Here is a 25,937-nt window from a genome sequence, read left to right as displayed (position 1 = left end):
TTCAGCGCGAGACCTTTACTCGTTTGTTTTTCGGCAATCAGCAATCCTCGACTGACTCCGCAAGCTCCATACAAACAGTGTGCAATTTCATTTTATCTGAGTTTATGATACTGCCCAAAAATTCAATTTTCGGGAACTTGTTCTGGTGTGTAGGCCCTGGTTGAGTGAAAAGGCAGTTCCGGCGGAGAAATGTATCGAATGATATTCTTACACCTATCACATCCGCTTGCACATGCCAAGATGTCAACCTCCTGTGCAAATCACGTTGTACGGATCGCTCGAAAGTTTGGGCGTCTTAATCTTACAGGAAGCAGTGTTGCTTGTCAAATGAAATGTAAGCGAATGGTTTAACCTTTAGATTTGACTTTATACCAGTAAATGTTTATTCAATCCAAGCGTTTTTCGAAATAGACGCTCTACTCTGCGTTGCCTAGCTAGATTTTCTCAGTCCGATGCCTCAGGTTTGGTCCCTCAGGTCTCAGCCTTACGGAACTTTACATGATACGCATGTCTGGCCTAATAACGCCCTTTGTTACCAACTCTCGGGGCTATAAATATGCAAATCCTGGGGAATCTGTGTGTCGTTCGTCGCACATTGAAGCATATCATTCGCAAATAGTCACTTTTCATTGGTTCTTGAACCAGTTTAATTGTTACGTTTCACTTTCTCTCTCTTTTTATTCTAGCCTAGCACGATATTCACGCATTGGCACTCCTATTGATGATTTTGATATCTATGCTGTGGTAACATATGAAAGCAAACTCCTCAAAAATGTCATATGGAGACCAGTTTCTGCACCAGTCGCTGTACAGGAGCTCTCAAATTTTTACTTTATATCTCATCCACTCAGCATTCACACTTCTGCAAGACCAACTATCTTTCTCATCAACAGAGCTGAGAGATAAGATAAATATTTGAGAGCCCTGGTACTGTGGCTGGTTAGGAAACTGGCCTTCCTTTTACATTCTTTGAGGCCTCTGCTTTCATGCCTTAGCACAGCATAAATCTAAATCGTTAATAGAAGTGCTAAGGCATGAATTTAATGCTACATTGTAATTCCAGCTAGATGCAGTAGTGTTAGCAGTTCTGTGTGCCATTTGTATGTGATGCCACATATAGTTGTGAAAGTTTCTAACACAGATTGTTATGAGGCCTTACCTGCATAGCATTTTTAAAATTAAAATTTATTTGGTACTATGAAAGTAACCGAGTCAGTGCAACACAACAGTGTAACATTGAAGCAGAATAGTAATTTTCTTATATTTTGTCTTTAGGTAAAGTTGTTCCAATCCACCCAGCACATTGTAAATACAGTACATCCTCCTGTCACCGAGAAAAAGCTTCAACATTACTTAATTCAAAACTAAAGTAAGTAATTTATATAGTTTATTTCATGGCTCGACTGGACACATGCTCCTACAAAATCCTAGTGTACACTGAGGAGGTAAAAACACATAGAAAACCATCATAGAAAGGACCATCGAGATCAGAAAGAAAACACCTCTGGACCATCATTTATCACTGGGTTCATTATGGATGGGATGAATCTAACATTATCATTTAATCCAATCCAATCTAACATTATCATTTAATCCAAGTTCAGCTCAGTGATTTTTACTCAAGTGAACAAATCTTTAAAGTTCTAGCCTCAGTTGGCCAAAAATATCCTTTCCTTTATTATTGTGTGACATGTTTGTGTGTATGTCTTTGTGCATAAGAGGAATGTGTAGACGTTGTGTCTGATCAAGATTGTGCTTGTCATTTTGGCCTTAATTCACTTAAAATGTGTTCTTGAACAATGATTATGAATATGTCACTAGAGAACAATATTTTGACATGATTATAGTAGGTATATCACAGAATCTCATATTGCTTATATCAAGATCACAGCACTGTACATCAGATTGCATGACAGACTGTGCTAGCTCTGCTATGTTGATGCAGTTACTGAAATGTCTAATTTTATCTCATTCGGTCAGCCATTTTAATTATGATGTTAAAAATTTAGTGGTGAAGTTAAAACCTAAATCAACTTCTACATAGTCTAGATCAGTCAACAATATGCCATCGACAAAATAATGCAAAATATGGAAATAGACTGTGTGGTGTCATCAGCAAGGCATTATGTTGCTGTTATTATTTTATCTCTGTGGGCATGTACTAGTATATGCCTAAAATATACACCAATATTTCTGCTTAAAAGGTCATTACTTCTTTATTTTGAGTGGATCTTGTAAGTGGGTGGTGTAACTTAGGATGGTCTGTTTACGCCTGTTTTGGGCATTTCATGTTGGGAAAGTTACTTTTCAGAAACATGATGCATGTTAAATTTTTTTTGTTCACTTTTAAGCCATAAAGAGTTCAGCACTGCTGCAGAACCTCATGAAACTGAACAGAAAGATGAAGAATTTCCCTCTGACATAGGTAATGGGATTTTCTAGCTTATGATAATTGTATATAAATGATCCTATGAATCATTCTGAATTGCCACTGTATCCTTACCGTATTAAATATGAATGTGAAATATAATAAATAAATGCATGCATTTTCTCACATTTTCTGTCCATAATGTAAAAGGCAGTTTTTTGTATAGTAATGTATTCAGTTTGTTTTAAGAAAGGTAAAAAGATAAGATATTTTAATATAGTTTTTGGCTAATTTTTGTCAGAATTGAGTTTTTGTGTACACATGTGTCTGTTTTGTTTCCAGCTGTTATTAACCAGGTAGACACCGAGCTGCAGAACTTAAATAGAGGGCGCCTATTTGCTGTGGTGTTCTTGTTTGGTACACAGAGGAAAGTGACTACAGAGGACACTTTAGTGATGAATTCAAACATCACAGCCAATGTTGGTGACAGGATACGTTTGCAAAAGGTATGGTCACACTAAAGATCATGTATAGATGCTTCATCATTTATTTTACACAGGGTATTGGGATGTTATATTGTGGAATTTCAGTATCTGACTCACTCACAAGAATTAGGAGTTAACATACTACAAGGAATTATGTGCTAAAATCTCTGCACAAAAATCTTAGGCCCCATTCAGAATAGGGACTAAGTAGTCCGGGGGTCAAATATGGTGACCCACTACAAAGCTTGATGTCTAATCTGTAATAAACACTGAATAGATATCCCCGGGGGAAGTATTCAAGTAGGTCAGCCATATTTGACCCTTAGACTAGTTAGTTTCCTATTCTAAATGGCCCCTTACAAATGTGACAGCTACATGCATTCTGAGTTGAATCTTTATTACACCCAATTTGTGACCCTAATATTAATTGCTTAGCTAACAGTATATATACTTGTTGAAGAATTCTGACCACAATTTCTGTTATTACACATGTAGGTCATGATGGTTGGCGGCAACAACTTCACACTAATAGGAAGACCAATACTCAGGTTTGTTTTATGTTCATAGAAATACAAGTCCAGTGTTTCTTCATCTTAAAATTAAGATGATAGATTATGAATATTAACCTTGGGGAAAGTAATAAATGAAAAATATGATTCTACTTACATTTACTGTGCCATGATAAGCACATACTAGTAAACTATAATAAATGAATGTCATGTATTTTCACATTTGTAGTCTAAACATGGTTCGAGTGGAGGCAACAGTGATTGAAAAAACACTAGATGTTGTGAAACCAGTCTTCAAATTTAAAAGAAGAAAGCAGTATAGAAATCTTAAATGTAAGTCAGTCAACAGTGAACTTCACACATTTGTTCCTTCGGTTGTTTTGGCATTAATAATGTTGAAAGAAAAACATGATTTCAATGAATTTACATAGTTTAAATGAATACAAATTACTGCAACACTTGATTGGCTTTGTTCTTTCAGTGCTAAACATATCTGCAAGTAATCTTTTACCTGAAGATTATTCATATCTGTATTATTATGTATATTCTCATTTATAGTAGTAATGCAAAGACTGAAGTAGTCTTTCTTTTTCAGTATCCCGAGATCATTTGTGTTTTCTAAGGATAAACAGTATAGAAATCCTTTCACTGGACCAAAACAACCAGACTGATACAGATTCAATAACAGCAGTTTGATGTCATCATTTCAGCATGGCAGACATAAACAATGTCACTGTAACAAAAGACTGATGTGAATGTGACACCATCAGTGACATAATGTCCTTGACACTGAACAACCAGTGAAATGATTGAAAAAATATGTCATGCCATGTTTGTGGGCAGTTCTCTTTTATATAGAGAAACAAAGACGAGCTTTGTTGTCATTGAGTTTTTTTATTAATTTATAAGATTAGGAATATTACCTGACCTGCTGAAAAAAGATTAAACAATGTTCATAGAAAGCATCCTGAAGATTATACATATGGATTTATTGACAAAAATACAGTTTCCATAAATTCCAGCTTTTTTATTCCTTGTGACATATAAAATGATTATATGGAGTAATACGTTGTTTCTTTGCTGCTTGAAAAAGAGATTGTGCCACTGATTCCAGGTTATCAGTGGTAAAAAGTGTTTAGAGCAACTGCTTGTTTTCTGTCCATAGAAAAAAAATCCACACATAGTATCATCTGATATACCCTGTTTTACTAACCATTTAGAACACTGGCAATCATTTTTAATTGTAAATGTTAAAGGCACAACTAGTCCTTGACACTGAACTGAAATTAAACACCTTGCATAGTATAATTGGACTGACAACAAGTTAGATAGTTTTTCTAAAACTGTTAACTCACAAAATTGGAATGTTTTTTAAAAGTGCATCTCCATAAATAAAAATTGCACCCACAGAGTATTAAAAGATTGCAGTTTAACCATATTTAAAACAAAAAAAATTATGTATCACAACAAAACTATCACAAACTGTCGTGTAAACAAATTATTATAATACATAAAAGAACGGTACCACGTTTGGTAAATTCTAAATTAAAAAATATAGAAGTGATCAATATTTGAAAAAATGAAGGAAATTTTAAATCTTAACATTCAGTGCATATTTAAGATGTAAAATATGCAACATAACCTAATAACATTTAACAGTATCCTATCATTAGCCTGTTGCAACAAATACCATATTTTCTGCACATTTTTAACAAATGTTATTGGTTATCTGTCTAAAATTTACTAGCTTGCTTTATTTTGTTCTGTGCCATGGATTTACTGACCAAACGCTTTGTCTGTGCATAGTCTATGTTGCCTTCTGAAACTTCGTAATGATCTAGGGCACTGCTCTGAAATATCAACCATTCAATAACATTAGCATATCATATACATAGGTCATATTCATATACATCAACACAACTGACAGATAACTTACAGGGGGGCCTTCTACTTGGCAAATCTTTGGCAAATCTTTCCAAAGTTTGAGCTATTGAGGCCTTTTTGGACTAGTTTAATACTGGCCTCATTTAGCACATTTACACATTTACAATGCATTTTTGAAATAACTTGATGGTTGCAAATTAAGGTGACAATAAGAAAAAAATTTCCTAAAAGATTACTTAGCACATAAGATGAACCACCTGGTTAATATCAAACTCACCATTGCCATAGCCATAGGTGGAGGAGGACTATCCACTGACATGGGCATGGGTTTCTTTGACTTCTTTTTCATTTTGCCACCAAATACAGACCTTTTCACCTCAAATTCAGGTGCAGCAGTTACCGCTACCTCTGAATCATACATAGCCTGTACTTCTGCCATGTTCTTGAATGCTGACATTTTCTTAGCCACACCAGAAGCTTCAGGTAAGGCAGCTTGATTCCGCATCAGTTTTTTGGTCTTAGCTCCTAAAAATTATTATTTTAGCCATGTAGTAAAGAAAATATACCATCAAATATTTTACAAAACATTAGATCTTTAGTTTTGATTAATATTATCTGAATCAAGTCTGTCAATTTTTAATTAAGTATTTTAACAAGGACATTTTTATCACGGGAATACTAAAAAAAATAACTTGAATCTAAAACAATAACGCAAATACTCTTTACTTCACACTAACTTTTATTTGGAATTCTGAAATGTATTAATTAACAAGGCAGCAAAGCTGTCAAATGTACAGACAAAAACCAGAAAATAAAAATGTTGAAAATAGGACACTGTCAATTCTGATGCACTGATGTATTATGCTTACTGTAACTGCATAGCCAACATCAAATTCTAATTCTGCATAACAGTGGATTAGGATGAAAGTAAAATGTGTAACAAGCATTAGACTTAGTTCCCATACCTAGATCAATCTAACAGGATCAATCCAATTCCAAGGGGTTTCTCACTAAATTGCTTTCAGCTTAAGCAGCTTAAGATTCTGGCATGCCAGTTTCAGTAGGCGTGACAGACAGCTAAGCCACTTACATTGATTGCAGTTTAGCGAGAATTCACTTGGAGATAGAACGATCCACAGTTAGCGTGATAGGGTCTGGAAATGGTCCCTAAGGCTTCAGGCTGATAAGAGTTTAAGTTCATACTTTGGAAATGCCAGAATGAGATAAAGTGAAAATTTCACCAAAAAAAATTGCTTAAACTAAAAAAAAAAATATATATATATATATATATATAAATATATATATATATATATATATATATATATATATATAATTTAAAGGGGCCCGCACACGGTGAGCATACCGCGCGCGCCACTTGCGCTGCGCAAGATGCTCGCGCTCCTCAGCTCCCCGCAAACGATGCGCTCTTTGCTCAGCAGAGATGCCTCCCGGCCTGCCCCTATCGGACGCACCGTGAACTGTGGGATTATGTGATTAAGGAAACATTACATATTTATTTTTTTTCTGAAAGTAATGGCAAATGGTGACCACGTTAATCAATCAGACTAACTATAACTGTGTACATTTTTGTTTACTTCGCTGGGGGCTGCCATTTTTGTTTGTTTCCGGCTACTGGCACATGCGCATTGTTAGCATGGCGTGAGCAATTGGCGCTTGCACCCCGCACACACTGAGACATTTGCCTCAAGAGACCAAAAAAATCAAACATGTGAGAAATTTTGCTCAGCCGCACGAGGCAAAAATCTCACCAAAATACCCCCGCACATGATGAGAAAATGGCGCGGCGCTTTGTAATAATTTCTTAAGAGATTATAACAAAAAAAAAACTTTTTGGAAAAAAATTAATTATTTGCCAAAAAGAACACTTATTATCCCTTTAACTGCAAAGTCAAGTTGCAAATATTGCACAACAGGAAGTATCATTAAAAGTGAACTTTTACATGGGACTTTACAATGAAATCTCAACGTGTGTTTTATGTAATCTCATTTAATGGCCACTTGAAAATTAATTAAGCAAATTACTTTATAACCCTGAAATAACTTGAAAATCAATTAAGCAAATTACTTTATAACCCTGAATTAACATACTGCCTGCTATCCATAGACATTTATTGCACCATATAGCACTCTACAGAACTGCATTGCTTCCAAAACAGAAAACAATCACACTGGTTTTCCAACACAAGCTGCACTTCAGTCTTATGAAACTTTTCAGTAAGTTTGAGTATCATAAGTAACATGGTTTTCCCTTAATCGCTATCCTGGCAGCAGTGTCCAAAATAGGGTTTTCTTCAACTTTCATGCAATATAACATAAAACTAAACAGCATAATGACCATCAAGTTTTTTATAAAAAAAAAAGTATCATGGATATTCAGAAAATGTGATATGGAAAGGTCTCCAAGGCCATGGAAGTTCAGAGTCACACTTTCAAAATGCAAAAATGTACACAAGAGATTACTGTACTGAAATGATTTTCTTTCCATTTTCAACACCTTTTTTACTAAAACAAAATTATCAATTTACTGTCACTTTTAAATGATCAACTAGGAAAATTGTTGACATAGGAAAAATATCAGTAGAACAATTTTAAATGTCCAATTTGCTCCATTCGGAGATTCTGAACATAGTGAATGATTGAATCTGACGAACTGCAATGATGAGTTCCTTTCCATTTTTGATACTTTATTACACAATGCACGATAATCGGTTTACCATCATTTTTATATAATCAATTAACAATATTGTTAAGAAGCAGAAAATGTCAAAACAACACTTTTACATATCTAATTAGTTCCATAATGAGACTGTTAACATGCATAAGAATTAAATCTGAAGCAAAACCACTTATATACAAAAAGGCTAATAACTTCATCAAAACTTAGCTGATCAAGCTTATTTTCAAACTTGATCTGTATACTGGTCAGATTGATCACTCCTGTGAGTTGCAAGACAAAAGGCTGATTGGTTTTCCTTAAAATGCGTTATCAGTGTTGCATGTATGCTGAATAAAGGAAAAAAAACAGCATAACTTTTGTAAAAATAGTCCAATCAAGCCAATTTTCGAACTTGACCTGCGTCTGTGTCTGTACATAAAAAAGTAGCGTGCTTACCTTTGCTTAGCAGTTTCTGGTGTACTTTAGTAGCTACTTCTTCATCATCTAATTCCTCCATTCCTTGTGCTTCCTGCAGGACCTCTTCATTCACCTCTGCCAGGTGTCTTTGCAGTGTCACCTCTTCCTGGGCTCCACCAATTATTACCTAGAATAATGCAATGTCCATTCTATTGAATTCAATGGATTAACTGATAATACTGTTGTTCCTGTGCTTCTTCAATGATCTCCAAAGGAAAGACGATCTATACCAAATCTTGTCTCTGTTGAGCAATTTCTTTACAATACCTTATAATGCAACCAGAATCAAGAAAATATATCTTTTGTTGGCTGTGTAAAAAAAAGTTATCCTGGCCTACCTGAGCTAGCAAAGCAGCATTCCTCAGTGGTACATACTGTCCACCTGTAGTGTGGGCAACTGCCATGAAGAAATCTTTACACTGGTTTACTGCTGGTTCACAGCCTACTGTGTATATTGTGATTCCCTTTTCTGCAATCTGGTGAGTGATTTCCATTGGATCCAGACCATCTGGGCAACCTGAAAGAGAGGAAAGATGTAGTAGTTATTATATACATATACTTTTTGCCATACAAACCACCAATACACATGAATGAGCATAAAACAAAAACATCTTATTAATGAGAGAGAGAAAGAGAGATTTTATTAATTATTAGACAAAATAAATAACAGATAGATTTAGATAAAAAATTACAGACCTGTCAGCAAAATGAGATTTAGGTGTACACTAAATCTATAGCTGATTAAAAAAATGAGCACAGTTCAAAACTATATGTTAACTTATTAATAAACTCATCTCTTTCAAAGCAGGTCCACTGCTGCTGCAATGTCTTACCTTTTGGAAAATGATCACTGAATTTGGATGTAGAAAGACCATGTGGGGGTGCATCAGCGATGAAGACACAGATTTTTGTAGCCTCTTCACGCCAACTTAGTTTTAACACTTGATGCAATGCATCAGCCACTGCCTCAGGAGTGTCTCCACCTGGTGAAGCAAGTGAAAATGCGTTAGATGTGATACCAGTTGTGTTAGGTGTGACATTTGCTTTAAGTGTTCACTGGGTTCCTTTGTAGTGTAAGTACTATACAAGTTTTTGACATTAAGGTTATAATAACCCATGTGGGATATTTGTCTCACATATAATTTTCCCTGAGAGAGAAATCTATTTTCTCCTGCTCAGGAACCATTGCTTGTCCATTTCTAATTAAATAACTTAGTGCTTAATGAATCATGAAAAATGATAACTCATCATTATAGTCTTCCTGTCATTTCACAAGAAAATATTGACATCACTTAATTGAGGGGTTTTGTCTTTTTTAAAATACAAATTGGGGCAGATCACAGGCTTTGCAGGAAAAAAATATATCACAGGCCAAATCCAAAATCTAGTCCACTTCCTAACTGGCCCAGACCAATTGGGTCTTTCCATTGTTAATGAGGATGTTAATTGGCCAAGTAATTTACAGGTGAGCTACCAGTTTGTTTGTATGACACGTGTAATTAAATAGGGTATGTCATAGATCAAGCCATATATTGTGATACTTGCAGGTGGGTCAAATGAAATATAGTTGTATTCATCTGAGGCTAATTTAAAGATTATTGCATAAATATTTAAAGGAAGTGGACTAGATTGGTACCTGACCTGTGACACACACACACACACACACACACACACACACATCTGAGACATTTCCAAAGGAAATTATAGTATACTTTTTTACAAATTGTTTGGACCTGTGGGTTAGTATTTCAGATCAATATGCACCTTTTAACTTTGTATAATTCTATGAGACATGGATGATTTATAGAATGATCATTAACATTCTTCCTGCCATTCTCACTACATTTATCAACATTCCTTCCTTCAATCTGACGAGATAATATACTGGCAAACTGTATATTCATGACAACAACAAAAGGGTAGGCAATGTATTAGGGGTAACACTGTCAAATGCCTGTGCAATTGATGTGAAATTATTGATCATAAATTTCCTCTTACCTCCTTGGGCACTGCAAGCATCCAAACATTTCTTCATGACACTGACAGAGGGTGTAAAATCCTGAACTTTGGTGACAAAAGAAGTATCCTCAGGTGGGTGGTCACGATACTCTACCAGTGCCAAATGTACATCAGCTTTTTCTGCTGCCACGATGTCTTCCACTATCTTGCGTATATTCTAATGTAAAATATAACAGAGGCAAAAACTGACAAATAGAAAAAGTAGGAAAAATGCATAAATATAGCAGAATTCCCAACTCGTGTCATGTCTTAAGGGTAGCACAAAATTCATGCGTTAGCACTCCTTATTGACAAATTTGAGATGTACAACAGTGTACATATCAGAAATCATCCATAGGAGTGCTAACACAGGACTTTTGTGCAGGTCTTAAGGGATATTTATTATGTTTCTATTTGTAGAAATATTGCTATTTGTAAAACTGTTTGGCCCAATTATCACAGTTGCCATGTCCCAGATTATTCAGGGTAGTCCCTCATTTTGCTCAAGTGTCCTTCATCCTGCAAGACTTGGCCTGTGTTTTAATTCCAAAAATTTACTACTACATGTAGCATGAAAATTCCGATCTCTGCTATGCACTGTATGTACTTAGGCCTATATGTTTGAACATGCCTGCTAATGCATAAATTTCATGCTTATATCCCTAAATGTAAGACCCCACCCCTTCACTGTTTTACCTGTTGGGCTTGCTTTATGTATGAGCCCATACTTCCAGTGCAGTCCATGGCAAAGGCCAAGTCCAAAATATTGGACTCATGTTTCGCTTGTTCAGGGGGGTTTGTTTGTTTGGTGTTGTCTGCTGTAGCATCGGTTTCCATTTTGCCACACCCTCCAGGTAAAATCTGAAAAAAAAAATAAATAAAATAAAATAAAATTCATAAATAAAGACTTGTCTAGTATACTGAATTTATTGTTGTAATAAAAATGCACAAAACACCAACAAGTGTCACATTAAACATTACAACTGAAATTACTGATAAACGCTTGTCATTAATTTGATATTAGGTATAATAATAATCTGGATTATTTCCGCGTTTCAACTCGAGTACATGTACATTTTTCATCCACTTATACATGTACTTCAAATTAACTTCAATTCATTTCTAACAGAATGCAATGCAACTGAACTTACATGTTTTATTCCCACTAACTTATATTATGGAAAACGGATGACATAAGATTTTTAACAGGCAGTCCAGTCATCAATACCTCCAGATCAATTTCGCACATTCAGCACTTCGTTGTTTATGGCATTCGGCACTCACCCGGAAGTAAACAAACCAACGCCCTCTATCGTCACCTTACAAGCGAGACACGATGTAGGATTTGCTAACTTTATATCTCCAAAATTTATTGTCGTTATATCAAAAGATACACCAGTACTTTTGTTGAACGAATCAGGTATGTTAAATTTGCTGTTTGTGTGATCTAATTGTTGAATTTGATTATGTGATAGGGTACAGTAAATAAAGGTTTTATCGTTTGTTTGTTACTCATTCCGAGGTTAACGCATGTACAAACCACGTTTTGTTTTTATATGTAAGATGGCGCTATTTCTCACGCTTGGGAGTTAAAGCTAATAACTTTCTTAGCGTATTTATCAGGTTTGGCTTAGTTTTATTGGCGTACTGTATGTACTCAATACTGTATCTGTTTAACATTGGCGTTTCGAACTTTCAAAGTGGTTGCACTAAGTCGTACAATGTAGCTGTTTAGCTTCACGCTGATTTTTTTATACGCCCATTTGATTATTGTCCAAAAATCGAATAAACCTCAAAACCGGATCTTGTGATGGATATATTTGCACTTTTAGCTGCACAAGTTCAAAACAGCGTGCAAAAAATTACTAGTTAAAACCTTTTGCATCTTGAACTTTTTAGTGAATTTCCACTGACTGGATACTCAAAACAGGCGAGCCTAAAGGGAAAGAATGATGATGGATGTTCGTGTAATAATATTTTTGACCTCATGTTAGTGCTGGAATTTGGTGTGCTGGCAAACAACTTGCCTTGTGGGATGGTTTATTGTTCTTTAATGTTCTTGGCCTGAATATTGGAGGTTCCTTGGTTCAAAATTTAGTCATGTTTGATCTGAGTTTCATCAAGGAGTTTCAACTGTTGAAACTCCTATTTGAACCAAAGGTCAGTAGAAAATGGCACCAGAAAATAGAAACAATAGAATATTTTAAAACATCTTAGTTATCACACTCCAGCCCCTTAAAAAGTTTTTATCTTAAAAGTTTACAAAAAACAAGTTATGTACAGATAACATAACTTGTACAGACACAGCTAAACAAATGTCATATCCCTCCCTACATCTTGACTTCAAACGTAGCCTGGTAATTTTGTCTCCAGCAGTGATAAGGAAGCTCTACCAATTCCTCTCATAGCCATAATGCCTCTGTATGTACATGTATGTACACTTTTTTTTATGTAAAAGCATTTTGATTATGGAGCTGGTGTTACACTTAAATTGTACAACTGCATTGGCTCTGTGCCCAATTTTCTGTTCATATTTTACTCTAAATTCCTAACGTTAGGTCTGGAGCTTTGTCTGGCAAAGTGTCAGAAGTGCATTCAAAATGTAAGCAAATGCTAAAAATATTTGTATATAGACTTCACATGAATTAAAGACTTAATCAAATTTTATTGAAAAAAAAAAATCACCTGTTCCATTTAACTAAACTGATGAATTTCTGTGCTGGAGTGAAGGTGAATGAATGCAATTATCCAATTACATTACATTGACTGTGTGAAAAATCCCACGAGAAAGCCGCATATCCTTAATAATGAGGAAGTGCTAACTCAGCCATCATGAGATTAGAACAGCCCGTGCCCTTCATGTAACCTTTGCCTCACACAGTGACCAACTTAGCACAACAAAATATTTTATGTTGAATATTTGCATAGTGGTTAAGGATAGGTCTTATCTAATTTCACTGCCACATTTTTCTGTCACATTTTACTGTGATGGGCTTCATAGATAACTGACTGGAGTCACTGGATAATCCGTACCTTCATTTTATAATGCAGAAGATTAAAGAAGGGTTCCTTTTAGCTCATTACAAATTTGAAATATTTATGTTCTGTATATGTGATATTGAATGTTATTTATGCTGATCATTACTGGTATTCATTTTTTTTATTAAAAAATGAAATGTTGCACAGTGCTTCCTTCCCTTTAATAATGGAAAATATGTCTATTGGTTAAATAATTTCAGCACAAGAAATTGGGAATGTATTTGAAAAGATTTAAAGCTTTGTTTTCATTTTTTTATCTTCTTGGTGCCATTTTTTTTGTTAGTATCTGGTTTGATAATATATTTATCAACCTGTTGCAGGAACTCAAAGGTTAGGTTTAAAAATGAACACAGCTCTTCAGTTAGTAAATAAAATTTAAATAAAAACAAATAATCTCATGTGCATGTAAGTACTCATATTCAGACCCAGACAAATGGATATATTTAATATATTTAATATATTTAATAAACATAATGACCCAGACGTCTGGTGGTGACCTCTGGCGAGGTAGCCTGTAATACTTTTGTCCTGTGCCGGCCCTGGGGGCCAGGGTGGGGGTGGGGTGGGGCAAAGTCTGCTCTTGGGGGGGGGGGGGCAGGAAAAGTATCCTTTTTGGTGGGAAAAAGTCTGCTCTGAATCAAAATTTGACCTAGGTTCTAAGCTTTGTTTACAAGTGCCTAGAAGACACCCCTTTCATATTGCTGGCTAAAGGCTAGTGTGACCTGTTACATAAAGTTTGCATGAAGAGACAAAATTGGTTTAGGACCATCTTTTCTTAAAGGCAGTTCAACCATTACATGCAATGCATATTTTTTGTTTGGAACAGGTATTTTCTGAAAATGAATGTAACTAGCCTTTTGAAAACTATTACAAATGGTGTCCTTGGAAATGGTAAGATACAAGATGCAGCTTCCGAAGACATAATTTAGAGGGTCACTTAAATGCCATCAAGAGGTGAGTATATCATATACCAATAGGAATTATGCCTATGGATGAGATAGTGAAAAAAGTTGTTTGCCCTGCAATAACCCATACTGTACATTGAAGGTGTGCCAAAAACGGTAAATAAGTATCATTCTTGTTCTTATACTGTCTAGACTCTACTGACCTGAAGTGACCACCAAACTGCTAGTATAATGACAAATCTGCATTGTGCCTTTTGAGGCACTTGTCTCATTAAAAAAAATAAAAGAAAAAGAAAAAGCCTTGTGCACTGGAAATGCACTAGCACTAGCCCCAGGTAAGCATGCAGCGTGGTTTCAAACCTGTAGCCCCTGATGCTGCTGCAGAGGCTTGGTAACATCTCTCTGTGTATGTACTTAACAGTTTGATTGACTCGGGCTGATTTATTATGTGCAATTCACAGTTATGAATAGCACCTAAGTGCAGGAGGCTGTCTTCAACCTATTGATCTGATGCTGGGAATGAGGTTTATGAGTTATAATTGTGATAATTTTGGCCTATTTATAAGGTGGACGTACATAAGTGTAAACTGCAGTGGTGTTCTATTTTTATTGCATGCAGTTTTTTCATCAATTCATTATAATGATATCCGACATGATATATAAGGTAATAGGCTGTGCATCACCCATCACTTGACCAGCAAGGTTAATGTATGATTTTTTTCAGCTCTCCTTTCAGCAGCATTCTCACATGTGACTGAAGAGGTTATTTTCAGAGCAAACATCAAATATGTATACCAACTCCCACTTACCCAAAGAACAGAGAGAGATACATTTTCATTGGAAATGTGACAGACATGAAAAATGATTCTTTTGACATTTAAAAGTTTCCAAACCTTTGTTAATTTCAGATTGTCTTGCCGGGGGGAACTGATATTGTGGGAAGTCCCAGGGGCATTGCATTCTATAGCTGATTCACTGATGGAAATGGGGATACACTCCACTGGCATCTGTTTTGAAATTCAGCATGTCTTGGAAACACACTGAGAATATTCAGCAGCAATGCATTGTAGTAACCAAAGAGCTGTCGGTCATCAAAAAAGGAGTTGAGTCTCGGAAGTGAATCACAAGCCACAAATTGGTCTTGGATATTGATGGGAACCTTAGTTAATATTGAACTGGGTCTTGACGTGAACTGCAGTCATAATATGGTACAGTGGCTCTCTGCTGCTGTGCACTGAGTCAGGCAGACAGGAAAAGGGGGATTTTTTATTGCAAGCAGGAGAGAGACTGGAAATTTGAAAAATAATCCTATCGTATATACTAATTAGTATCCAAAAGAGAAGACAGACTATCAATTTACACTGCTTCTGTCTGGAAGCTAACATGGCACTTTCTACAGAATCTCCATTTACTATGGCAACTTTGCCTGGAAACTCATCTGGCAACCACTCTATAATGCCAGATATCATGTTGGGAGGATGTTTCCAGGATGACTGCCAGAACTTCAATGCCATGGCCTGTATCAGGTGAGCACCAATTGTGTTAGGAGAGATGGTGTGTTTGATAATTGGGTCAAAATTTCAGAGTTGACTGTAGATGTGTCTAATGTAGAATGCTGTGTGAAATATTTACCAACAAGAAATTTATTCACATTCAAAATTTGTCATTATTTTTATAAAATTGGTCATTTTTTCATGAGGCATTTTATAATTTGTAACTATTACACAGAGCAAGCAAAAGTATGGTAATTAAACACACACACACACACATTTATAGTTGCTATATGAAAGAGGAAGAAATAATTTGCTTGGTTCAATAATTGGATGGTGTTGGTGGCAAGAGCAGGAGTCACCCTGTGTTGCTTGAGCAGGAATACCTTGACGACCGAGCGGTGCGAATATACCTCAGTGTTTTCATTTTGTCAGTGACAATAATTTTTCTTAAGTTAATTCTGACACCCAGGTTTGCATACACTATTAGGCAACCTTATGCTCAAAATCCATTTTAGAACATTCTAGCGCTTGCTTCTACTGAGTCATTTCTCTCAGCTCGTCAGCTTTTCAATTATTGGCCAATTGCACTAGCTAGAACGAATCTATTTCTCTTATCAGTACAAAAATGATTATTTCCAAGAAATATGGTCAAAGAAAAACTGCATGTTGACTTCTTCACCTTCCTGTGTATTATAATACTTACTAAATTAGGTATTTTGTCTCCTTCCACAAGAATAATTATCACCATAAACTTCTGTATTGTTTCGGTTTGGCCTAGATAATGTATGTATTCAAGAATGTAGTACAAATGAATATGCATTCTGGATACATGTAGTGCAGGGTATTTACTGAAAATTGAACATTAATTTATTTTCAAACTGTGCCCATATTTAAGGAGAAGGCTCTGAAGAGAGAAGTTCACAATCTATAATATATTTGATACTCCATCAGTTGAATCCTTTTACACAATCCATAAAATTTTAAGAAGGCATTTTTTTATATTTTCTTGATAATAACACATCAGAATTATTCAAGTAAAATTCATAAGTAAAATTTGGACATATTGTCAAATTTCCTTTTGATTTGACAGGCAGTTAATGTCTGTGTAAATTATATATTACATCTCCATCCTTCACTCCTTATTACATCTTCATCCTTCACTCAGGCAATTTCCAGGTTTGACCTTCATTTCCTGATGGAACTGGGTCATCTTGAGGGTAGAATGGCAAACTTAACCTTTACTCACTCTTACCACTGATAGGCTGGGGAAAAAATTCTAAACATAATTCAGTGCAGTCTGCCAGTGCAATTGAGCTGTATCTTTTTATGATGCCAGAGAGAGAAAGAAGTACCACATATGAGAGTAATGTCAGTATGCTGTGTAATATTGCAAATGCATTTTCCTGACTGGTAGCAACACAGCTCTTCAGTGATGAAGCACAAAAACATAAGAAATAAAAGAAAAATGTGTGAGTTTAGTACTGTATATAATTGAGATATATAATCTTGAAAGTTCAATTTATAAGATATGAATTGTAGCTACATGTTATCTTTGTTATGAATCTTGATACTCTCTAGGGGCCTTTATCAGTCAGAATGTTCATTAATTCATTTTTCCCATTAGAATAAAGGGCATTTAAGCAGCTATTCAGTTTTGCAATATAAACAATCGGCTACTTGTACCTGTATGTTTCCAGCACTATTTGTTTTTTTTCCCTCATTCTTTCCTTGGTATGAAGAGGGGACAGTGCTATAATTACAGTGTCCACTGTATGCCTGTACATGTAGATGTGGGCTGAAGTGGTCAGTCATCTCACACAAGCTTTTCAGTTTTTCTTTGACCATATTTCTTGGAAATAGTCCTGTTTAAATTGATCTCTTTTTTGGATGTAAAAGATAGCAAATTTAAAAGAAAGATAAAGTCAGCATTATGTCAATTTTCTACAAATCCCACCTGATATTCAGTCAGTTCTACTGAATTCTTATTCACATAGTGAAGCAATGTACTTTTTTTATACTTGGGTATTACTGTTAGCTCATGTTATGGCTAGGGAATCTCTCCTGTTGGTTTGTTAGTTGTTTCAGTTTTCTCTCCTGCAAAGTGAATTTGGGGGGGAGGGGGAGGGTATTAATTTTTCATATATTTCAGAGATGGTTCCAGTTCAGCTTTATTCTGCAAAAAAGTATCTGCATGGATAGCACTTTGCCAACTGATTTGTTCAAATCTAAACTAGAAATATCTTTTCGACTTCTAGGAATGGAATCATGGCATTGTTTGTCAGCATAACTGGTTTGCTGTGTGCCGCCAAAGTCATTCGCTTGCATTCGTACCGCCATCCTGTCATCCACCAGTTCATTATTTTTTACTGTGCCACAATAGAAACTATCATATGGTAAGTGTGCACACACATGTACGTGCATGTACCAGTAAACACACTCACTACAGAGACAAAAAAAATGGCAGAGACAAACAGAGACAAAACATTAATCAAACTTATTGATTTTTGAAGTTTAAATATCTTAATTAGTTCAAATAGTGTTTAGCAAATTTTGAAAAAAAATTAGAATGTATATTTAGATGATTCCTTTTCAACTGAAATATTGTGCTAAATATTAATTGATTATTCAGAGGGATAAGAAGGGAGGGAGAGAGAAGGGAAGTGACAAACTTATGGACATTGTAGGGGAGGTATGGAGGACAGTTCCTGTTCATGGGCGCTCGCGCGCACATACCCACACACACACACACACGTCTTACCGTACCAAGATTGGTGAAGCAGGATGACTATTTCTTGCCATTAGTCCCATGCATACAATTTCATGGAAAATTTACAGAAATAAGCTGTGCTGATATAATTAGCTTGCTGCATGCCAGGCTAATAATTGCGCTACATATTTATTGAACATGGCTTGTCTGGTTTTAGCGTGAGCACTTTAAGAGGGGAAATGTTGTAATAATGGCTCTCTCAGGATGTGAACACTGACATCATGTTTGTTATTATATGGGTTGATAACACTATAACAAATTCTGTCCCACATAGGATAATAATAATAATAATAATGATGAAAGCAGCTTCTTCTAAAATTTCAACCAAAAGGTTTTTTTGATTAAGTTTAAAGTGTATGATATGAATACCACAAAATACGGTAATAAGACTTGTGAAATTAATGAAAATGATCATTTCTTTAAAGAATACATTGAAAAAGTAGAAATCAAAATGACTTATGACTAATTTCCCCAATATTTGAGTATTTATGCATATTTTTAGGGCAAAACATGTAAAAGCAAAATTTGACTGTATCTTTTGGACTTACAGCACTGTGCACTGGATCCTGGGCAGATATGCAGAGTTTGACTTTGCTATGCAGTACCTCAAACTGGTGCAATTTCTAGTGGTCTGTCATTTCTACTGGACAGCAGCTACTCGAGTATTGAGGAAGGATTACCTCACCACAAGGTAGGTCATTTCTTAAGGTCAGTGCCAGCAGAACTAAGGAGGGAGGTGCTGGATTTAGACCCCATTCCCATACCTAGTTTGAACTAGCAGGATTGATCCATCTCCAAGGGGACTCTCGCTAAATTGCATTCAGCTTAAACATCTTAGATGTCTGCCACACCTACTGAAGCTGCTTCACAATAGTTAATTACCTCCTAACAGCTTCAGCATGCAAGACATCTCAAGCCACTTAAGCTGAATGTAAGTGTGCGAAAAACCCCCCGGAGATGGATCAATCCTGCTAGATCGATCTAGGTATTGGAATGGGGTCTGAGAGTGCTGTAAATACCCTGCTTATTCCTACTGGATGAAACATTTAAAATAGAGGTGCTTCTCAGTTATTACCTTCTTGATGAGGATATACCTGACCACCACATAAGTACTCTTGTCATTTCATTATCACATTATCAGTGTCATCTACAGTTGTGAGAAGGTACTCATATATCTGACCGCAAGGTTTATGTTAGATTAAAGCACTCTGTTGATGTCACAAGTATCAATGAACCAGAGGATGCTTTTAAAGCAAATATTTATCTGTGCATTTAATTATTAATTTTAACTTTAAGTCATAATAACTCTTCGTTTTGGCCAAAAATTGGATTTTCCTGGAGTAAACGGCAATTTTCCCGTACTTACCAATGGTCAACGACCCCATTCCTGCATTCAAAGTTAGTCTTGGATCTTTTTCCTAAAAGTTTGGTTTTTTATTAAAATCTCCTAAGAGATTTTAACTGACGGAACCCTCTCTGACATTGCACAGTCACGCGATATCAAGCGAGGTTTTCTGGTGACCTACTTAAAACCGCGGGAAAAGCAGACTACAACAACAACACTATATAACAATAATATAAGATTCATACGATATATTCGTCTTATTGTTCAAAATGCATTTATATCTACAATGTGTGCAGTTCTGGGCTATTCGTTATCCGACGCACTGTACAAAAATTCGCAACTTACATCTGAGGATGCCATCATGCACTGCTATCATATTGCCGCCATATGTTATTTTGGTCTCGAATGAACGCGAGAATCCACGTGACACCCCAACGTCATTGGCAACGGATGCCTTGACGACCGGGAAGAAAGGCATCGAAAGCCCTATTGACAAGCACAGGTTTTAGTTTTACTACAATATCAACCGTTTTAGTGGTGAAATGCTATGTAATATATTTCCATGCGTTGTTTACAATGTATTTCTTGCGGAATTTTTAATCTCAAAGGAAGAGTTATTATTGCTTTAATTAGGATATTTTGTCAAGCAGTTTTATTGGTCTTGGTATTAATCTTCTTCTTAATCTTATATTTAAAAATATTTTGCAAACAAATAAGGGCTTTTTCACATCAGGTAGTGTTAGGTCCGAACTTTTAGTTTCTTTCATCTAAAACAAATAACACAGATTTCTGGTTTTTCAGGGTCCTGTTTCCTGTGTTTGCAATTGCGCTGATATATTTCACAGTTGTCATGGTGATGGGGATCATCAACATCAAAGACAGCTGGACAGAGTGCATGGGTAAGGGGCTTCCAGTCTGTCTTTCTATCTGTCTGTCTGTCCGTCTGTCTCTCCATATGGCTGTCTCCCCTCCATTCCTGTGACATTCTCTGGTTTGTTTTGTCCATCAGGCTGGTTCTATTAACCTCCCTTGTCTGACCATTTGTGACCAGTTTGTCCAGGTGAGTTGTCCACCCACCCCAACACAGCCATTTAACCTTGTGAAAATTGTGATGAGAGGTCAGCAATTAACAAAATCTTTGTTTATTTTCAGAACCCTACTGGCTTATGCTGTCTTCAGCTGAATTTATCCTGGTCCAACTGTTCATGTTGGCAGGCTTCTATATAACAAGAAGGCTTAATGAAATAAGCACTTTAGACTCTGTTAGGAGGACTCAAAAAAGAGAAATATGGATGTAAGTGAACTGTGATAATGGACTGTGGAAGAGGTGGATGGTGCCATAATTTTTGAGTTATGTTACCATTTGTCTCTGTATGAAATCTTTGTATTAAATTTTGTATTAAATATTTGGATTAAAGTACAGAAAATTAGTACTTTCTGTGGAATAACATTCATTTGTCTTTTGGACCTCAGCTTTTAGACAATTGGTTTGGTGTTTATCTTTCAGTGTTTAAAATTGCTTAAGTAAATTGTTTACATTTTATGACTCAGTTGATGTACATTTTTGCATTATTTATTAACAGAATGTGTTTTTATTTCAGAGTTATAATATTTTTTGAATTGTCAGCACTGTTTGGTCTTGTTTATGATGCCACATTAAAAATAGGTGAGGGTATGATTCAAATGTATCTTTCAATATTTTGAGTGTCGCTTCAGGTTGTATGCATTAGAAATTAAAGTGATCACTTGATATTCTTCTTTACTTTTCTCAAACAATTAGGCAGTGGTTTGTCTTTTGTATGAATCATCTTATTTTTAACACATGAAATACTAATTGACATGGTTCTTTGTTCTTTCTTCTTCATACAATTTCTGCTCCTGAACATCGGCAGCATAAAACTAATAAATAAATAATGAATAAATTAGATTATCCTTCTCTTTATCATATCATTATATTTTGTAGTTGGTGATGAAGAGAAAGGGTGCAGTGGAATATTTGTAAGTATCCAAATTGCAGGGAGAGTAATATTCCTCAAGAATAAAGTTTATGTACTTTAAGATATCAATATTTTTTAGAACTGACTATGATTATTATTATAACTATAGTAGTAAATGGATTTAGACTTTCAGACATGAATTATTAAGCTTTACAAAAGTAATTTGTGAAGTGTGTCTTTATGGTGGGACAATATTGAAGAGATAATGTTCATGATGTCAAAGCTAAACAATATTTACCTTTGTTTTCAAGTTGTACATGCAAGAGCTGTATTCTCCAATATTTGGAACATTTATGGTAAGCTTTGCAGTTAGTTCAAAATCAAGCTCAGAACAAAATTTAAAATTTGTCAAGATGACAAATATCAGACATGCTCGAGTTGTGTTATGCTGAAATTGCATCAAGGTGTTTAAGTCCTTTGCTATATTGTGAGTTGACCCACATTAAAATAAACTGACATTTTATCATGTTTTACAAGGTAATCTTATTCTTGGTATTTATATTTTACATAAAGTGTATACTCTCAATGTAACTCTTCATAAATTGCCACCTTTCATGTTTTCATAATCTTAGTCCTAATCTGGATCAAACTGTGCTAATTTACTTAAAACTTTCTACTACTCCAGATAGTGAAATTTTTGGTCCCAATCTGGGCCATGTTGTGTGTATTTCACCCTGTCCAGGCCACCCCAGTGGACCAGGAGGACCTTCTACCTGGTCTGAATAGCTCAGAGGATGGGGTAAGTCTAAGCAGTGTGTTAGTTGAGATATTGTGGTGGATGTGTAAGTGTGCTGGGTGTGACAGTGGTGTGCTTCAATAACTGTGAAATGATACCTGGTGTGGTGCATTGATAGATTTTAGTGTGTTACAGTTCATGTCAAATTAGAAGCAAAAGCTAACTGCTGGCTATGTGCAAATACTTTGTCACAACTGACATGTTAGGACTCATCATTTAAACTTCATCACTGCAGCTAACTACCATCTTAGCCCTATACTTAAGTGTTTAGTCTTTCAAACAAAAGACCAAAATTTTAAACAGAACACAGCATAATTCCTACATCTATATGTCTGTCATCCATCTGTCAAGACCAGATGGTTTTGTGTCTAGAGTGTTCATCTCTCGCAGGATGTAGGTGTGACCCCCTATGGGGATATGCCAGTTCATTATAAACGGTACCTGCTGTCTCCTGGCTTGGCACTCTGCCCTTATGGGGTTGAGGCAGGATTATAAGCACCTGGTCTGACGGTGAAAGATACGCAGGTTTTCTGAGTCTCATACGTCAGCTGGGCTGCCTCCTCCTGGTGGATGTCTACAGCCAGTTTGAATCATGGGCCCCCAAAATATGCTAGGCATTTTGTAAACTGTACTGAGATGTTATTCCATGTGATATGTAAGACTTCCCTTTTTTTACTTCACTTTTACCATCATTTCAGCCCTATACTTCAGTGTTTAGTCCTCCAAACGAGAGGCCAAAATTTCGGCAGATGTTTTCACCAAGTGGAGACTCTCCTTCACCAAGGTATGACACGTTTGGGCCGCCGCCACCAATTCAGCCATCAGTACGGAGCCCTATTCCTCGGGTATCTTCTGTTCTGAATCCCATTCAGGAGGAATCATCATCAGCAGGTCGTACGCTGTCACAGTCTTCATAACCCATGGGTATAGTAGCCTCTGAGCTAGCTGTTATAAGGGGTTCACAGAGAGTGACACAGGGGTGCATACTTGCTGTAATATCTTTAAGAGAGACTTCAAATGAGGCTTTACATCAATTACTCATGTACGTTTGGCAAACTGAAAACAAATTGATATAAAATTTGTTGAGGAATGTGCTAGAAGTTTTGGTCCCTCACTGAACACACTGAAGTAAGCTTGTGGTCATCTTAGACTAGCAGTGACTGTGATATATTGAGGTGTAATGTTTTCATTGAGCACCACATGTAAGAAGATGCAAGAATAAGTGATGCTCACCACATGTTGGTTTCTGTCACTCACTTGAGCTATAGAATTTGACGTTGTAAGGAGGTAAATACTCCAAGATGGATTTGGATGTTAAGGGCCATGTAGAATTATCAGACAGGGTTCTGGAAAGCAGAATTGTTTTGCATACCAAGTGCTATATACATGTGATTAGAATCGTGTGAGGTACATTAATTTCTGTCAATTAAATGTATCATTATAGGGTGTTTATCTGCAATTTATTTGCGTATATATTCATTATATATCTACTGGCATATATAATGAATGATATGGCTGTCGTAAAATTTGATTGTGTTGTACTTACAAGTAATATTTATGCCCATGCATTATCCTTGTACAATGCTTTAATCTTCATAAAAATATACTGATACATTCTATTTTGTTAACATCCATGGTTTACTTGATTCATTTTACACTAATAGAATCATTATGTTAAAAAGAACAATTCAGTGTGGTATAAATAGTTGATATCTAGTATACAATGGATAGGCTTCATCAAAATAATTGAGTTTTTATTCTTTCCTATGTGTTTTTAATATAGGTTCTACAGAGGTTGTCTGAAGAACATTTAACATGTATGTATTAACCCTCATCATTTAAAGAGGCAATATGTGGGGTTTTGTTTCTCTTGAAACATTAGAACCCATACAGCCCTGTTGTCTTTTATGCATGACATGCTGCTTTGTGGTAAGACGACTCATTTCCATTATTTTGGGAGATCGCAGTTTCCTGCTTCATGGAATTTTCCATTACTGGAATCATTCAGGCATAAATGGCTGAATCGGTTATCTTTTTTGTCGCACTTTTATAATTAAGTTTGAACTGGTGTAATTTTATAATCTTAAGACATTATAGACACATTTGCATAGTGATTTTATATTTATGTTTTCTGTTGTAAATTGGTCAGAATAATGTTAGTTACTGTAAGCAAATTTTGCATTTAGTTATTATAATTTTATCATATCTTTAATCATGATATTATATTTACAAATCATTTTGATATTAAATGTTACCTGGCTGTTAGTATAATGATTGTGCTTAAAGATTTAAAGAATTTAAATGGATTTATCTGTATTAGGTATGGGTGTAGAGGTTGAATAAGAACAACACTACATTATTTGAAGGACTTAACACTAAAAGATAACTTTGAATGAAGGTTTGATCTTGTGGTGTGATATATATGCTGATAACATTATGTTGTAAAAAAATTCTCTTTGTCCCCAGGTTGCAAATTTTCTCTGTCACAAACCAATATTATTTGATTCTCACAGATGCAATCTGACATCAAAACCTATCTAGGAGTATTAAAACTCTTTGTGTGTGACAAAAGAAAACAGTGATATGATATCACAAATACCAAATTGATGGAACTTATTTCAACAAAATATTCTCTCTTTTTGCTTTTTTACAGGATTGATTTATAGAAGTCGCCAAATAACAGTAAACAAATGTTTAGGATTACATAGCTACATATCAGTCAGTACTTTTATGTAACATGATAAAAATCTGTAGGAAGATTTAGTTCTTTGAATTATCTGTAACTCTAACCTAGTATTGGTAAGGTTCAGACATTGTTTATTATAGAAATCTGTGGACACAATATATACATGTTTTTAGATAAATTTGAAGCATTTCATTTTGTCAGCAAATATTATATCACAAGCTCAAACCCTTCACCTTTAAGTAAAATTGACATATGTAATCCTAATGTAACCAGACATTCTATGATTCTTCAAATATTTTGTAGAGTTCTCAAAGGAATGATGATAATTAAAGCCAACAGATGTGTCCATTTGGTGGGAGACATTGTTTGGTTTTGCTTTACTTAATCCAAACAGACATTTTGTTTTTTGTTTGTTTAATGTGTGAGTTTGTGAGATAGGTAACAGTTACAATAAATATGCTTGTAAAGGAATCTTTAAAAGATTCTCAAAATCACATTTTTGCTTTTTCTTTTCTTTTTAAATATATAAAACTACTTATATGCTGTGATGAGTGCAGCAATGAAGCATTCT

At 35.4% G+C, this 25,937-nt stretch overlaps 3 protein-coding genes across 10 annotated transcripts; 2 read left to right on the top strand and 1 right to left on the bottom strand.

Annotated features, from left to right (window-relative positions):
* Positions 1 to 149: 149 nt before the first annotated feature.
* LOC106178176 (large ribosomal subunit protein bL21m) lies at positions 150 to 4,427 on the top strand. Of its 2 annotated transcripts, XM_086999905.1 has the most exons (8): positions 493 to 744; positions 1,064 to 1,100; positions 1,276 to 1,369; positions 2,352 to 2,425; positions 2,711 to 2,874; positions 3,349 to 3,401; positions 3,592 to 3,695; positions 3,958 to 4,427. In XM_086999905.1, exons 1-8 carry the CDS (start codon positions 499 to 501, stop codon positions 4,056 to 4,058), a joined length of 873 nt encoding a protein of 290 aa, XP_086856031.1. In that variant the 5' UTR covers positions 493 to 498; the 3' UTR covers positions 4,059 to 4,427. The 2 variants fall into 2 exon arrangements, with proteins under 2 accessions (XP_013416706.2, XP_086856031.1); XM_013561252.3 differs by lacking the exons at positions 493 to 744; positions 1,064 to 1,100 and adding an exon at positions 150 to 334.
* LOC106178172 (uncharacterized) lies at positions 4,331 to 11,686 on the bottom strand. 4 transcript variants are annotated; one of them, XM_013561243.2, is made up of 8 exons: positions 11,550 to 11,686; positions 11,095 to 11,259; positions 10,399 to 10,576; positions 9,234 to 9,383; positions 8,739 to 8,917; positions 8,380 to 8,527; positions 5,524 to 5,771; positions 4,331 to 5,212 (listed from the first exon to the last, which is right to left on the bottom strand). In XM_013561243.2, exons 2-8 carry the CDS (start codon positions 11,233 to 11,235, stop codon positions 5,096 to 5,098), a joined length of 1,161 nt encoding a protein of 386 aa, XP_013416697.2. In that variant the 5' UTR covers positions 11,236 to 11,259; positions 11,550 to 11,686; the 3' UTR covers positions 4,331 to 5,095. The 4 variants fall into 4 exon arrangements, with proteins under 4 accessions (XP_013416697.2, XP_086856025.1, XP_013416698.2 ...); XM_086999899.1 differs by having other exon boundaries at positions 11,627 to 11,649; XM_013561244.2 differs by having other exon boundaries at positions 11,492 to 11,609.
* LOC106178174 (uncharacterized) lies at positions 11,668 to 25,860 on the top strand. 4 transcript variants are annotated; one of them, XM_013561245.2, is made up of 11 exons: positions 11,668 to 11,818; positions 15,251 to 15,868; positions 18,091 to 18,228; positions 19,153 to 19,293; positions 20,749 to 20,846; positions 21,100 to 21,241; positions 21,549 to 21,613; positions 21,911 to 21,945; positions 22,196 to 22,240; positions 22,570 to 22,683; positions 23,379 to 25,860. In XM_013561245.2, the coding sequence occupies exons 2-11, from the start codon at positions 15,726 to 15,728 to the stop codon at positions 23,595 to 23,597; spliced, it is 1,140 nt and encodes a 379-aa protein (XP_013416699.1). In that variant the 5' UTR covers positions 11,668 to 11,818; positions 15,251 to 15,725; the 3' UTR covers positions 23,598 to 25,860. The 4 variants fall into 4 exon arrangements, with proteins under 4 accessions (XP_013416699.1, XP_086856028.1, XP_013416700.1 ...); XM_013561246.2 differs by lacking the exon at positions 11,668 to 11,818 and adding an exon at positions 11,926 to 12,021; XM_086999900.1 differs by lacking the exon at positions 11,668 to 11,818 and adding an exon at positions 12,682 to 12,829.
* The last annotated feature ends 77 nt before the right edge of the window (positions 25,861 to 25,937 follow it).

Source organism: Lingula anatina, chromosome 1 (genome assembly GCF_051362555.1).
Source record: "Lingula anatina isolate TDL-2025a chromosome 1, LinAna3.0, whole genome shotgun sequence".
In the NCBI taxonomy this organism is placed as follows: domain Eukaryota; kingdom Metazoa; phylum Brachiopoda; class Lingulata; order Lingulida; family Lingulidae; genus Lingula; species Lingula anatina.
The sequence above is the reverse complement of the archived record's forward strand: the minus strand, read 5'-3'. Positions and strand labels throughout refer to the sequence as shown.